The 16,481-nt window shown below is 31.6% G+C and overlaps 2 protein-coding genes and 1 non-coding gene across 3 annotated transcripts; 1 reads left to right on the top strand and 2 right to left on the bottom strand.

Annotated features, from left to right (window-relative positions):
- The first annotated feature begins 737 nt into the window (after window positions 1-737).
- LOC105771628 (uncharacterized) lies at window positions 738-1,260 on the top strand. The gene is made up of 2 exons (XM_012593053.2): window positions 738-805; window positions 984-1,260. Exons 1-2 carry the CDS (start codon window positions 738-740, stop codon window positions 1,258-1,260), a joined length of 345 nt encoding a protein of 114 aa, XP_012448507.1.
- A 2,696-nt stretch (window positions 1,261-3,956) lies between these two features.
- On the bottom strand, window positions 3,957-4,122 carry LOC128042211 (small nucleolar RNA snoR143). Its single transcript, XR_008197416.1, has one exon. It is a non-coding gene; the product is annotated as a small nucleolar RNA snoR143 (small nucleolar RNA).
- Window positions 4,123-5,648: 1,526 nt separating this feature from the next.
- Window positions 5,649-8,985, bottom strand: LOC105773476 (ribulose bisphosphate carboxylase/oxygenase activase 2, chloroplastic). The gene is made up of 5 exons (XM_012595429.2): window positions 8,551-8,985; window positions 8,278-8,469; window positions 6,667-7,139; window positions 6,023-6,304; window positions 5,649-5,896 (listed from the first exon to the last, which is right to left on the bottom strand). Exons 1-5 carry the CDS (start codon window positions 8,898-8,900, stop codon window positions 5,781-5,783), a joined length of 1,413 nt encoding a protein of 470 aa, XP_012450883.1. The 5' UTR covers window positions 8,901-8,985; the 3' UTR covers window positions 5,649-5,780.
- Window positions 8,986-16,481: the final 7,496 nt, after the last annotated feature.

Raw genomic sequence — 16,481 nt, 5'->3', positions numbered from 1 at the left:
CTTTCATCTGCCGTCAAACTCTTTACATAATTTCTGCCCTCAAACTCTCTTACCATATTTCAGATATTCTCTTTCATCTTCTCCCACAGATCTGTAACTTTCTCTCCTTTTGTTCCCATATTTCAGGTAATGGCATTTTTTCCTTATTTGATTTTTCCTTCTTTTTAACGTTTCTCTTCTGTACTTTTTGATCATGTTCTTCTTTTTTTAAAATTGATTGTTTGCTTAATGAGCATTTCTATTCCCTCTCCTCTCCACCGAATGCTGATTCGTTGTTGGGGAATTTTGGTTGACTGGTTAGTTGAGGTAAGTCAATATGGTTGCATCTCCACTTCTTGAACGCTGGATAAGATGTGCTTGATTGTCTAACTCTATAAGGCCTCCTTGTAAATTATGCCTAACTCTCAACACATTTCTTAGTCTCAATAACACTTTTATTCATTCATGTAATTAAAAATAAAAGTCGCTCTGGTCTATGGTTTAGGTTGAGTCATTTTACGAGGAATTCCTTAAAATTCTAAAAACGGTTCCTTACATGCTGTATAGTTGTTACATTCTATGCTGCTTGAACTTTTTCATATTTCTTAAAGCATTTGTGTCTGACATCTCATTCAAACATGAATATGGGAATATATATTACCCTCCATATATATGAGATACCTCTGCCGAAAATATATCCATATCCGAGTAACATGGCTGCAAGGTTCCTGATTCTAATTGCATGATAGGTGCTGAAAATGGAGAGCAAAGTTCTAAACTTCTTGTATTTTCAGTTGTCAGTTTCAACCACAAAAACATTTCTCAGGTAACTAACACCATATTTGATATTGTGTTTTCTATGCTTGCATATTATTTTCATGCTGAAAACTATGAACTCAACTGAGATATTCTCACCTTAATTACACTGTTGTGATAATGGCATCATTATTGGTAGCTTTATATTTTTGATCTTGCTGATGGGACAATATTTTGGATCCTTACAGGCGGCAAGCACAGGAATCGAAAATATTAACCATTGATGTGAAGCCAGGGTGGAAGAAAGGAACAAAAATTACTTTCCCAGATAAAGGAAATAAGCAGCCAAATCAGCTTCTAGCAGACCTTGTATTTGTAATTGATGAGAAACCCTATAATCTTTACAAAAGAGATGGAAATGATCTTATTGTCAACAAAAGGGTGTCACTAGCAGAAGCACTAGGGGGCACTACGATAAATCTAACTACTCTTGATGGCGGTGGTGGTGATGCCACCATTTTCTAATTAACTTTAGGTATCCTACCGTACAATTTTTGTAAAGATGAGCTAGATGTATGAAAAGAACCATATATACATGGTGGACAGTTGAAACCTCATCCAGTCAATGCTATTGTATGTGAACTTAATTGGCTTTTGCAATGAAGAAAACCATGAATGTATGGTAGTGTTGGATCTCAAAGTTAAAATGCTTTGACATGAAGGTAATCTAGTGTTGTAAAATTTTATAACATATGGATTATGACATATAAGCTAAAAAAATCATTTAACTTTTTGTTAATATATGAATATTATGTTTGGATGTAAAATATAATTCTCAAGTTATTTATTACTTCTAATATTTTATTTTTTTATTGTAGAATAATTAAATTATTTGTTTCACTAATGATATTTTAGCACATTAAATACTATATTAAAATTACTATATTTATAAAAATAACACATGTTTAAAAACAATCACCAAAATAACCTAAAAGGAACAGTAAAATTTGGTTGTGGCCTGTCAATGGCCGGAACCCACTCGTATTTTGCACCCATGATTGCCTAATAATTATGTCAGACTTAAAAAAATTAATTTTTTTGGTTTTGGCCTGTCAATGGCCGGAACCCATGTATTTTTTTTAAACTGTATAATACTGATATACGAAAAAGGGAAAAAAAGAAAAACGAAAAAAAAAATTTTGGGTGCTGGCTTGTCAATGGCCAGCACCCAGTACAATTTATTTTTTTCGTATACTGATATCTGATTCTGACACAAAAAAAAAAGAAATTTTTTTAATTTGTACTTCTAAGCACCCAAATTTTTTTGTATATCGATATCGATTCGACCCCAAAAAGAATTTTTTAAATTGTCTGGTGCCGCAATTGATTGCCAAAGACCCAAATTTTTTATTTTTTCAGATATCGATATTTGATTCTAACATAAAAAAAAGAATTTTTTTTAAAAAAATTGTATTGGGTGCCGGCCATTGAAAGGCCAACACCCAAAAAATTTTTATTTTATTTTTTCAGATATCTTGATATCGACTCGAGACAAAAAAAAAAATTTTTTAAATTGTCTTGGTGAGTCTTGCCATTGATGGACCAACATCCAAATTTTTTTTTCTATTTTTTTCGTATACTGATATCTGACTCTAACACAAAAAAAAAGAATTTTTTTTAAATTGTACTGGGTGTCGGCCATTAACAGGCCAACACCCAATTTTTTTTATTTTTTTCGTATACTGATATCTGACTCTGACACAAAAAAAAGAAAAAAAAATTTAAAATTGTACTAGGTGCCGGCCATGGACTGGCCAGCACCCAAAAAATAATTTTTTTTTCGTTTTTCTTTTTTTCCTTTTTTGGTATATCAGTATTATATAATTTAAAAAAATACATAAGTTCCAGCCATTGACAGGCCAAAATCCAAAAAATTACTTTTTTTAAGTCTGACACAATTATTAGGCAATAATGGGTGCAAAATACGAGTGGGTTCCGGCCATTGACAGGCCACAACCAAATTTTACTGTTCCTTTTAGGTTATTTTGGTGATTGTTTTTAAACCTGAGTTATTTTTGTAAATATAATATTTTTTTGGACTAGTTTGGTAAAATAGCCATTGTAGTTTAAAAATAATAAAGTAGATTATATATAATATAGATTATATACTATTTTATAGTATTATATATTATAATTTTAATAAATTCATATAATAATTATATTAAGAATTTTATTAAATTATATATTATTTTATTAAATTATGTTTAAATATGCTTAAATTATTTATTATTTTTATTAAATTATTTTAATAATAATCTTATTAAAATTTAGTAACACTAATAATAATCATTTACTTAAAAGATTACATTAAGAGTATTCTAGTTATTTTAATTTTTTTCCTTATGCTATTACAACACAATTCTATTCAACCAAATACAATAATACCATTACAGCTCTATTTCATTAGATTCAACCAAATAATTGAATTACTAATTACAATTCTATTCCATTAGAACCTTATTCAATTACATTCTATTCTATTATAGTAGACCAAATGTACTTAAAGCTTTTCTTTCATCAAAGTGACAAATAAAAGAAATAAGAAATATATATTTATTTACTAAAGAGTAAGTTCTTTCTTTTTCAGGATCTTATTCATATGAATGTAAAATTAAAATACTATATTTTTAACAATTTAAGCATCAAACTTATTGATATAATTATAATCACCATGCAAAATAAATATTCAAACCAATCTAATATTTTTAACATATTAATCTAAATATTATATATTTATCAAACAATTAAATTTTTATATAAATTAAATAGTTAAAAATTTTAGTTTATATCAAATTTAATATATATTAATTATAAATTCTTTTTACTGTAATTTTTTTATTTTTGAAGGAACAAATAAAGGTGAAATTGACGTAAATGATAATAAAATGAACAATAAAATTATTATAAAAGTGACATTTTGGACAAAACCTAATGGAAAATGTAACATAATAGACAAAGATGTTAATTTTTCTTCTGAATTTTGATTCATTAATTATTATTATTTCATTATCGTTTGAATAAAATGAATAAAAATAAATGCAAAATTATTTTTTTTTAAATCTCACATTAATAAGAGGATGTAAGATTATACGAATTTTCTTTTGTAAAATTTGTATAAAAACATAATCAATATAAAATATGAAACAAACAATTAAAAACAGAGATGTGAGATGGAATCAGTAGACAAAAAAGGATTAAAAACCCTTCATCTGTGGATACCATCCCTACGGTTGTCTGGCCGCTGCTTAATTTTTCTTCTTTCTTTTCTTTTCAAAAAAGAAATATAAAAAAAAAATTAAACCTTTAATTTCTGCACTGTTGTTGAAGAAACAAAGCCTTATAAATAATTGCTTTATTTCCTAAAAATACAACAAATGCAAATATCTTATAAAAAAATTACAAAAAGAAAACAAATTAGGGCTCATATCAAGTGTAAATTTAGGATTTTCAAGTCATTGTGGGGTAAAAACCCAGATTTGAAATGGGCAGAAAAAAAGAGAGAAAAAAAAGCGGGACACCAAAGCCTTGGAAGGAAGGCGGCATCTTCGATATTTTTTTCTTTTTTTAATGATCCCACTCAAGCCTCTCTCCTTTTAATCACCGCCCTTTGTTTGGATCCTCGGAAAATTAGCTTTCGTAAACGAAATCTAAGGGGAATTTTAACAGAAGGAAGGCTTTTGAAATTGCAGAGATTTGTTGTTTTTTTGGATTCTTGAGAAGGGAAGATAAGGGGTTTTTTGAGGGAGGCGATTAGGGTTTTTCGATTGAGAATTTTATTAATGGAAACTTTCATGTATTTATAATGGATTTGAGCTAGGTTTACGGTTTTCTTCAGTAGAGCCCATAGATTTCTTTTTTGGGCTTTTGCTTGTTCATCTCCATCTGAGGTTTCGGTTTTACCATTTAAAAAAAATACTTTTTTTTAAGTTAAATTACATCCAATGCCATTCTATTATTATTAGGAATTTTACGTTTTGTTGACTCAATTTTAAAAAAAAGTTACAAAATAATAATGAATTATTTGAAAGTTTTTAACTTAAGTTATTGGGTTATTACCTTTTTTTTTAATAAAAAAAGTTTGACTAATGAGTTTAAGCAACGATTCAACGATCGATATGGTGGATCAGTACCCATCAATAAGTAGAAGAATATACCTTAGATTGAGGTAGATCTGACAGTTAGTATTAAAGATCAGAGAAAAAAGTTGCTTGGATTTCAATTCGCAAATTCGTGACATTCAAAGTTGTTTCATTAAAAAACTGAACTATAGAAGAGAATAGGTGTTGTAAATTGAGAAGGCTATACAACAACGATTTTAATAGTCTAGTGACTTACATAAAAATTTTCGAATGATTCAGTAATTATTTTGTAACTTTTTAAAGTTGAGTACTAAAACATAATCATACTAATAGTTTAATAGCAAACTTTGATACAACTAAGAAGAGGATCTTAATAAATCGTAAAAGCTTTATCGAAATCATAAGATATCTAAGCACTTTTGATTCTCTTTTCATTTGTTTAATCATAAAAATCCAATTATCTAAATCATTAAACATGCATTGAATAATAATGGTGTGGTTAACAAAAACTTGTTTAGTAGATTAAACTACTTTTAAGTAGAAGATAATAAGTATTTTTGGTGATACAATAGGGGTACGGGAAAAGAGTAACACAAACCGTTCGAACTAGTGCTAAACAAGTGTTTGATAAGAACTTTAACCACCACTTTATTTAAGTTAAAACAAAAATAAATATATTTTAATATAACATATATCATGCATTTTTTTTAGGAAAGAAAGATTTAATAGAACTTTAATTAAATCCGGAAAGGTGAAATTTGAAGATAAAATAACTGGGGAAAAAAAGAGCAAAATCATATAATTGGAACAACAAAAGGCAAACGATAGTTTTGGAACAATCTCACATCATGACATAAAATAGAAAAAGGGTTTTCTTTTTCAACCCAATACTACTATAATACAAGGTTAAAATTGGTAAGTGCAAGTTCCATCATCACTTCTAGCCGTTGGATCAAAGTTATCAGCATTTGGATCAGTGCATCCTTCGGGAACTGGAACCCCAACTTGTTGTGCTGCTTTGCCTGCCAACAAACACAACATTCTTTGTCACTAGGGTCAAATTGTAAAAAGAAATTCGAGTTCGGGTCGATTTTACAAAACCCGAATTTGAGTTAAGAGAAAAGATGAAAGGGGGTAATCTATCTAACCATAGAAAGTTCCTCTGTTGATAGAATCTTCATTAGCTTCACCAAGGGCAGCTTCACTCAAGTATTTGTCAGCCAATTGGACTCTCTTAACATTCTCTTGCTCAGCAACAAGCATGTTTCCATATTCCAATAGCTTTTCAATGGTCATTTTCGGTTGCTCAAATGTTGGAGGTCCGTCCCTTGAGTTCACTAACTTCTTCCCTACGCCTGCAACTCCGACATCACTGATCCATTTCCTCACTTCGTCATCGTAAACCCGAGCCCTCAAGGCACCGAAGAAATCTACAATTTATCAATCCAAAAAGAAAAACAATTGTTAATCGTAATATATCAATCGAATGATCCGTACTTGAAACAGTGACAGAACGTGTCATTGAGTTTTGGGGTTTATTTAAAACTTTCAAAACTTTAAGAAAAACTTGATTAAAATTTTTAAAATTTTTGAAGGATTTAATAAAAAAAAATTCAAAATTTTGGTGGCCAGGATCTCCTCTGGCTCTAACGTAGTTCCGCCACTGAAAACAATGAACCCACGTAATAACATATTTTCAAGTAAGTAGTGGAGGACTAAATTTCAAATTGTGAAGCGTATAGGAACTGTAAGAATAATTAAACCTAGTGAAAAAAAAATTAATGAGAGTTACCGATGGATTGGCCGGGGAAGGTGTCGACGAGCTTAACAATGTCTTCATCTGGGATGCCGTCGGTCCTGAAAATACCTTTGCAAACACCGACACGGTCGTCCCTAGTTGGTGCCCAGTAAAATTTCTCCATACGACCGTCACGGATGAGAGGAGCATACAGTGTGGAGAAATCGTTACCAGTGACGATAATGGGGACACGGGGGTTCTCTTCCTTGTTGTACATACCGGGGAGCTGGACGTTGGTGGGGTTATCGGCGATGTTCATGAGGGTAGCATTAACCATCTGGTTGTTGACGGTGTATTGGGTGGTTCCTCCCATACGACCGGCACCAGCATCGAGATCGTTAATGAAGAGGGCGCACATTTTGCCCTTTTTGATTATGTCGGCAGCTTCGCGGTACCTTTGCCTGATCAACTTGGCTGGTTCACCGGCGTTTCCACTTTCCAGTTCTCCGGCACTCATCATGATGGGGCTGGAAGTTATTCATTGTTAATAATTTATCAGTTATCACAGCATAATTGTTGAATAAAAACAATATTATGTAATAATTTTATTTAAAATAAATTGATATAAAGGATAAACGAGTTTTTAGATGAAATGATAAGAAAAATGGACAAATTTTGTTATTAGACTTTGTATTTTGTATAAATTATGGATTTAATACATGTAATTTAATTTGATCAATTTTAGTCCCTTATACTTTTCAAGTTTTAAAATTTTAATCTTAACCCAACAACAATAGTTAAATCTATTTGGTTAAATTATGTAATTAGTCCTGTATTATGCCTAAAATTTAGTCCAATTCACCAATTAGATTATTCTTAGTGACTATATTTTTTAAATTTAAAATTTTAGATTTAATGCAGACAACAACCATTAAATCTATTAACTAATTTTTTGTGAGTAATATGTGAAAATAATAAACATAACATTACGTGATAATATGTTTGACACATCAAAATTTAAAAATAACAGAATTTAACTTAATAAATTTAATAGTTATCATTTGGTTATGACTAAAATTTTCAAATTCTAAAAGTAGAAAAACTAAAATGACCAAATTAAAGAACATGTACTACATCCATAACTTGCATAAGGTTTAATAGCAAAATTAGACCTAAGAAAATTTATTGAAAACTATAATATTTTAAATTTAAATCCATATTTTTCTATTTTTATATAAAAGATATAAAATGATACATACATCCTCAAAATAATATAATTCATTCTGTAAAGTAGTAATATTTTAGTTATTACTCGAGTTGATATTTGATTAATTCGTGACATCTCAATTAAAAACTTAATATATAATATAGATTCATTTGTAAACAATATTAAAAAATATAATTACTTTAATATATTTATAACTATATTAAAATAAAAATATTTGTTTTTCTTAAAGGAACAATATTTATGACTTCCTTATTAAATCAACAAAATTTTTATCCAAACTCAACATAATTATCAAAATAATTCAATAAATTTAATTTAATATAGGTAATTCTTTTCATGTATTTGAAGAAACATTACTCGTATCTAAATTTAAATACCGAGAAAATAAGAATACTTCAAAAAAAAAAAAGAGTAACATAAGAAAATCAGGAACTCACTTGATACCCATCTTGGCAAACACAAGCTCACATTGGAAAGATTTTCCTTGACCTTTGCCTCCCCAAATACCCAAGATTAGAGGAACCTTAATGTTAGGGAGGGACATGAAGTTCTTGGTGATGTGAACAACAAGCTTGTCCATGAATGCAGGAGCAATGTAGAAACCATCCATGTTGTTGTCCAAATTGTACCTAAAATTATATATAATCATCATATAAGAGGTAGATGGTAATCGATAACGCTCCGGTATAGGAGAGTGGGAGAGTACTTACGTTTTAAGACCTTGGCTGAGGTATTCATAGGAACTCATGACGGCATAGTGAGTTCCATCATTCATGGGAGCTTGGAACAAGGAATCCACCATCCCTTTCCCTCGAGTAATGTCTTGTTGGTCGTCCGAAATATCGTAAGCCAACCCTTTCCATCGGTCCTTTTCGGTCTGTGTCTCTTCGTCTATCTCTTTCTCCGCCGCCATCACCTTAAAACTTCCCGAAGGAACCTGCCTGGTGCTGTTGAATCTTGAGCTCACTTTCTTCCCCATGAAAGCTGAGGTTGGGACTGACACTCCCAGAGCTCGGTTGGCGGCGGCAGCGGCAGCGACGGTGGAGATGGCTGCAGCCATGGCTGAGAGAGAGACTGAAGAAAACAACTGTGAAATTGTTAACTGAATTTGAGAGTGTGGGCTTTGAGGAGCTTAAGTCACTGTGGGTGGGGGAGCAACATTTATAGGGGATAAGCTTATGATTTTTTTGTGTACCAAAATCAAGGAATTTTCATTTTTGGTCTTAAAATTTTCTCATTCGTTGAAGGCCACACAATGAAGTTGGATCATGTATACACGTGGCAGATGTCGATTGATTGCAATTCCTGAGTCTTGATTTATCTTTGAGGTTACTATTTATGGATGCTTCTTCGCCACTCAATAGTTTGCTCCATCTATTACCACACACTAGATTGCTAGATTGGGGTTTGCTCCAAGTTATTCTCGTTTTTTTTGGATTAATTTCAATACACATCCTCTTTCAATTCTAAAATATTCCTAAAATTTTAAAAAAAATCTAATTAACTCTTGAAAGTATTTTTTTTTCTTGTTTACTCATATTAATTGGTTGCTTATTCCTCGTGAATTGAGCTTAAAACTTCAACTTAACTCACATTTATTTTAGATGATTAATATTGTAATAACCCATTTTGCCCGGCTCAATAAATACCAAAAAAAAAAGAAAAACAAATAAATTAAATTAAAATATCCACTATTAACAGCTTAGTTTTTTACAAATATTAAAATTAAACCAAAAATTCAATTAAATAAATGTCCATTTACAGACTCACAGCCCAATCAGCCAAAACCCGAATTACAAATACCAAATACATAACCCAAGTCATTCTAACCTAAACTACCCAAAATTAACCCAATTTGACCCAGCTATAATGGCCCAAATGGCCCAAATTTTTCCAAAAACCCCTAGGGTTTCTAGATCCTTCTGGCGCCGCAGCAGTCAGCAGCTCTAGCATCCAAGCACATGCACGCGCCTTCAACTCCTCGCACACCAGATCCATGCGCGTTCCCTCCAGGCTGGTCGCACCTGCGCAATAAACAAGCAACAAGCAATAACAAAGAAAATAACAGAAAATGATAGAAAAAAAAAGAGGATTCTGTAAATTTTCTTGATTTTTTATTTTTAGTTTTCGGCTATAAAAGGCCGTCTAAGAAACTGTAAAAGGATTACACACGGATATTGAATACAAAAAAAACAAAAAAAAATCAGAGAAAACGAAAAAATTCGAAAGGTGAATAAACTCTTTGCTTTTCTTTATTTTTTTATTTCGTCTCTTTTTTATTCAAACGCAGTAATAGAGAAGGGGTTAGAAAGCTTACCTGGACGCCGGACCTCACTCGCTTCGTCGAAATCGAAGTCTGAGAGGGGGTGAAATAGTTTTGCGGCAGAAGGAAAAGGGCCTAGGGTTCCTTTTTTTTTAATTTTTGTTTTAAAAATGATAAAAGTTACTAATTAGGGTTTAATGTGGCATTTATATACATTGAGAAACAGTGTTGTTTGAGGCTAATTGAGGTGACCTCAAAACAATGTCGTAATGAGCTCAGACCCGCGTAATGACCCAATCCGAGGGAAGGATCTGCGCGTTTTGTCTCAATGGTCCATTTGCGCAAAAGGACCTTCTGTATTTTATATAGTTTTAATTCAATTTTTATCATTATTTTAATTTATACATTATATTTGGTTTTGGTTCCAATTGAATACATAATAGAACGACGCCGCTTAGGAAGGATTGATTTGTACGCCAGAGAGGATTTGTGCGTTTAATTGCTGCAATAGTCCCTCTGATGTTAAACAATTCTTAATTTGGTCGTTTACACATTTGTTTCAAATTCGTCCCTGAGATTTTGTTTTAGTTCTAAATTAATCTATAGTTTTTTTTACTATTAAATTAATTGGTTTATTATTATTATTATTATTATTATTATTATTATTATTATTATTATATTTATTATTATTATATGTACATTATTATTTACATTAGGTTTGACTTATCTAGATTAAAATATATATATATTAATTTCAAGATTTATTCATTTTATTTTCTTCTCATAATTCTTTCTTTAAAATTTATCTAAACATTTTATTCATTTTTAGTTCTATTATTAAATTATTTCAAATCTTCACATTAATTACTAATTTTTTTATTTTTTGTAAATTTAAAATTTTGTGTACATATTTTTTTAATTCCAAATTTCTTTTCTCTCATTTTTGTTTTTATGAGTTACATTTTATTTTTCTTTAGATTAATAATTTTTAAATGTTGATGTTGATATTTGCATAATGTATGATTGAAATTATTGTTATACTAGGTTATGTTTATTTATTGTTCATTACTCATTGGTGTGCATGTTATATTCGAATTTTGCATGGTTCGTTGCCGCTTAATCACACTACATTTTTAAAAGAAATCGTGTTTCATTAAAATCATCTTATTTCGTAAATTGTCAAAATACTCGGTATTTGCAATTCTCAAGAGGATTGTGCCCTAACTTACTGGGCTTTAATTTTTTTTGATGAATTTAGATAGCCAAGTATTTCTTTTGCAATAAAACCATACAAATTCTAAATGAATTTTTTCGGGATTTCAAAATGTTGAATCCTAACTCACTGGATATGACATTTTGTTATCTCGAGTTAAGGATTTTAAAATAAAGACAATATTTGGTGTTTAGGAATTTCGAGAAATTAAACCCTAACTTACTGGATTCTGATTTCTCATTTGACCCAAATAATCAAATATCCTTCTAAAAATACATGAATTTTAAATTTTAAAAAGACAAACTTAATTTCGGAGATTGGACTGTTGCACCCTAACTCACTGAGTGTGACAATTTATTTCTTTGAAATGGGTATGTCTTATCATCCAATTCGATTATTCAAGTTTTCTCTTCAAAGGATTGTATTTTAAAATCTTTTCAAATTTTCAATACTAAAACATTAAGCAATCAATTCGGTACCAATTTTTTGGCGTTGCGAAGGTGCTAACCCTTCCTCGTGCGTAACCGACTCTCGAACCTATTTTCTCAAAATTCGTAGACCTAAAATCGTTTTCAAGGTGATCCAATCACACCCCAATAAAAGATCGGTGACGACTCCCATTTTTATTTTCAAAGTCGATCCTTTCAGATTTTTTTCAAAATAAAAGATGGTTTCGACAGCTTGGCGACTCCGCTGGGGAATTTAGAAAGTCAAGCCGCAAAATTGATTGTTTTCTGTTTTATTGTCGAAAATTGAAAATTTGATTTTCAATCAACATGAAAGGGTAAGCGACATCTTGGGGCATCGACAAAGCACTATAGATCTCCTAAACACATGTCAAACTCAGAATGGTCTTAAGAAAGTTTGTATAGAGAAGTTCAAGCTGCGATATTTAGGGCACTCAATTTTCATACTATTTATTTTGATTTTGTTGTTCTTGGAATACTTCATTCTTTTCCAATATACACATTCCCAATCAATTTTTTTGCTATTTTTGATAATTTATTCCTTTCGAGTTATGCTCAGAACCAACTTTATTCTTATCTATTGTTATGACCTTTTTTGCAAGCATGTTGCATTGGAATAATGATTAATGGACTAATAAAACTTTCACAATGGAAGTTTTGCATATTACTCTAGAAGTTTCTAAATAATACAGGAGTCTGAAACAGGACTATTGTTTAGAACGCACCAAGTTTAAAGGTTGAAAATCTGAAAAGGAAGAGTCTAAATTAGGACTTTCTCTTTAGATTTTGCTGTCAAAAATATTGATTGAACAAAATGACAAGATGTCGTGTTGATGAAAAAACTTAAATAAACAAGCAAGCAATGATCACCAGGCAATAGGAAGAGGTTTCCTCGAAGAAGAAAGCTTCCATTTGTGCATGAGCCTTTGGTACGACACCCTGGGAATGGTGTAAGGGACCAGAGAGATTTAGATCCTGTATCCTTGAATTGTGATAGGAGATGATTGAGGAAAAGCCATATATTTCTACCCTTGGGTTACAGTGGGAGAATGATGGTACAAATTTTGCGTCTCAGTGGATTGAACTTTGAGGTTTACAGTGGGGGCAATCTGACTAAGTGTTTCTTTGAAAACCCCAGCCGAGCAAGAAGGCGTTGTAGCACGTTAGTGATAAAGCCTTAATAAATTTCGAGCAATGATAACCTAAGTGATAAAGAAGGATCATCCTAAAAAAAATAGCATTCTACATTCATGCAAACACCATTCATACACGTCTAGTTAGGAGAATTTGATTTATTTTGATCATGACATCCTAATCACTAGGCATAATTAGGTTCATAAAATGAATTATACAGGTCATGTTTCTTAGAGAACAGATCGGTGAAGTTATAAATCCTATCTCTTTAGACAGTAGTGAAATAGGTTGAAGATTGTGAATCCTATCTCCCTGGACAGCAGTGGAATAGGTTAAAGATTGTGAATCCTATCTCCTTGGACAGCAATGGAATAGGTCTAAGATTGTGAATCCTATCTCCATGGACAGCAGTGGAATAGGTTGAAAATTGTGAGTCCTATCTCCCTGGACAGCAGTGGAATAGACTGAAGATTATGAATCCTATCTCCCTGAGCAGCAGTGGAGTAGGTTGAAAATTACATATCTTATCTCCCAAAGCAGTAGTGGAGCAGATTGAAGTCCCCAGCTTTGTCTCCTTGAGCAGCAGTGGAGTAGGTTGAAAATAGCAGATCTTGTCTTCCTGTATTGGCAGCGAAGTAGATCGAAGACCCCAACCTTGTCTCCCTGAGCTGCAGTGGAGTAGGTTGAAAATTACAGATCTTATCTCCCTAAGTAGTACTGGAGCAGGTCGAAGTCCCCAGCCTTGTCTCCCTGAGCAGCAGTGGAGTAGGTTGAAAATAACAGACCTTGCATTCCTGTACTGACGGCGAAGCAGATCGAAGATACCAGTCCTATCTTCCTGGATAGCAGTGGAATAGGTTGAAGATTATAAGTCCTATCTCCCTGGACAGTAGTGGAATAGGTTGAAGATTAGAGATCTTATCTCCCTAAGTAGTAGTGGAGCAGATCGAAGACGGCGAATCTTATCTTTCCAAGGTAGTAGGGAAGTAGATTTAAGCCACTAGCCTTATCTCCCTGAGTGGCAGTGGGGTAGACTGAAGATGGCAAATCTTATCTCCCTAAGGTTGCAGTGGAGCAGATTAAAGCCAATAATCCTATCTCCTTGACGTCGCAATGAGTGGATCGAGGCATCAATTCCTATGACTCTGAAGATGTAGTAGGATGGAATGAGGCTACGTGAAGAAAATGAGTACCAAGGTCCAGTACAACTGGGTAAAATTGGTAATTTTTAAAGTCTTTGCTTCATTCCTATTTTACGACAATGAGCAGAGAGGGGCAGCTATAATAACACATTTTGCCCGACCCAATAAATACCAAAAAAAAGAAAAATAAATAAATTAAATTAAAATATCCACTATTAACAGCCTAGTTTTTTTACAAATATTAAAATTAAACTAAAAATTCAATTAAATAAATGTCCATTTACAGACTCACGACCCAATCAGCCCAAACCGAAATTAAAAATACCAAATACATAACCCAAGTCATTCTAACCTAAACTACCCAAAATTAACTCAATTTGACCAAGCTATAATGGCTCAAACGGCCCAAATTTTTCCAGAAACCCCTAGGGTTTCTAGATCCTTCTGGCGTCAGCAGCGTCGCAGCACTCTAGCATCCAAGCACATGCACGCCTTCAACTCCTCGCACACCGGATCCACGCTGCCCTCCAGTCGGTCGTACACATGCAACAAGCAAGCAACAAGCAAGAATAAAGAAAAAAAGAAAATGATAGAAAAAAGAGGATTCAGTAAATTTTCTTGATTTTTATCTTTAGTTTTGGCTATAAAAGGTCATCTCGAAGCGTAAAAGGATTACACACGGATATTGAATACAAAAAACAAAAAATCGAGAAAACGAAAAAAATCGAAAGGTGAATAAACTCTTTGCTTTTCTTTATTTTTTTATTTCGTCTCTTTTTTATTCAAACGCAGTAATAGAGAAGGGGTTAGAAAGCTTACCTGGACGCCGGACCTCACTCGCTTGGTCGAAATCGAAGTCTGAGAGGGGGTGAAATAGTTTTGTGGCAGAAGAAAAAGGGCCTAGGGTTCCTTTTTTTTAATTTTTGTTTTAAAAATGATAAAAGTTACTAATTAGGGTTTAATGTGGCATTTATATACGTTGAGAAACGGTGTCGTTTGAGGCTGATTGAGGTGACCTCAAAATGGCGTCGTAATGAGCTCAGACCCGCATGGTGACTCGATCTGAGGGAATGACCTGCGCGTTTTGTCTCAATGGTCCATTTGCGCAACAGGTCCTTCTGTATTTTATATATTTTTAATTCAATTTTTATCATTATTTTAATTTATACATTATATTTGGTTTTGGTTCCAATTGAATACATAATAGAACGACGCCGCTTTGGAAGGATTGATCTGTACGCTAGAGAGGATTTGTGCGTTTAATTGCTGCAATAGTCCCTCTGATGTTAAACAGTTCTTAATTTGGTCGTTTACACATTTGTTTCAAATTCATCCCTGAGATTTTGTTTTAGTTCTAAATTAATCTATTGTTTTTTTTTACCATTAAATTAATTGGTATATTATTATTATATGTACATTATTATTTACATTAGGTTTTACTTATCTAGATTAATATATATATTAATTTCAAGATTTATTCATTTTATTTTCTTCTCATAATTCTTTCTTTAAAATTTATCTAAACATTTTATTCATTTTAGTTCTATTATTAAATTATTTCAAATCTTCACATTAATTACTAATTTTTTTGTAAATTTAAAATTTTGTGTACATATTTTTAATTCCAAATTTCTTTTCTCTCATTTTTGTTTTTTATGAGTTACATTTTATTTTTCTTTAGATTAATAATTTTTAAATGTTGATGTTGATATTTGCATAATGTATGATTGAAATTATTGTTATACTAGGTTATGTTTATTTATTGTTCATTACTCATTGGTGTGCATGTTGTATTCGAATTTTGCATGGTTCGTTGCCGCTTAATCACACTACATTTTTTAAAAAAATTGTGTTTCATTAAAATCATCTTATTTCGTAAATTGTCAAAATACTTGGTATTTGCAATTCTTGAGAGGATTGTGCCTTAACTTACTGGGCTTTGATTTTTTTTTGATGAATTTAGATAGCGAAGTATTTCTTTTGCAATAAAACCATACAAATTCTAAATAAATTTTTTCAGGATTTCAAAATGTTGAATCCTAACTCACTGGATATGACATTTTGTTATCTCGAGTTAAGGATTTTAAAATAAAGACAATATTCGGTGTTTAGGAATTTCGAGAAATTGAACCCTAACTTACTGGATTCTGATTTCTCGTTTGACCCAAATAACCAAATATCCTTCTAAAAAGGCATGAATTTTAAATTTAAAAAAGACAAACTTAATTTCGAAGATTGGACTGTTGCACCCTATCTCACTGGGTGTGACAATTTATTTCTTTGAAATGGGTATGTCTTATCATCCAATTCAATTATTCAAGTTTTCTTTTCAAAGGATCGTATTTTAAAATCTTTTCAAAATTTCAAAACTAAGATATTAAGCAATCAATTCGGTACCTATTTTTTTGCGTTGCGAGGGTGT

This window comes from Gossypium raimondii, chromosome 6 (assembly GCF_025698545.1).
Source record: "Gossypium raimondii isolate GPD5lz chromosome 6, ASM2569854v1, whole genome shotgun sequence".
Lineage (NCBI taxonomy): Eukaryota > Viridiplantae > Streptophyta > Magnoliopsida > Malvales > Malvaceae > Gossypium > Gossypium raimondii.
The sequence above is the reverse complement of the archived record's forward strand: the minus strand, read 5'-3'. Positions and strand labels throughout refer to the sequence as shown.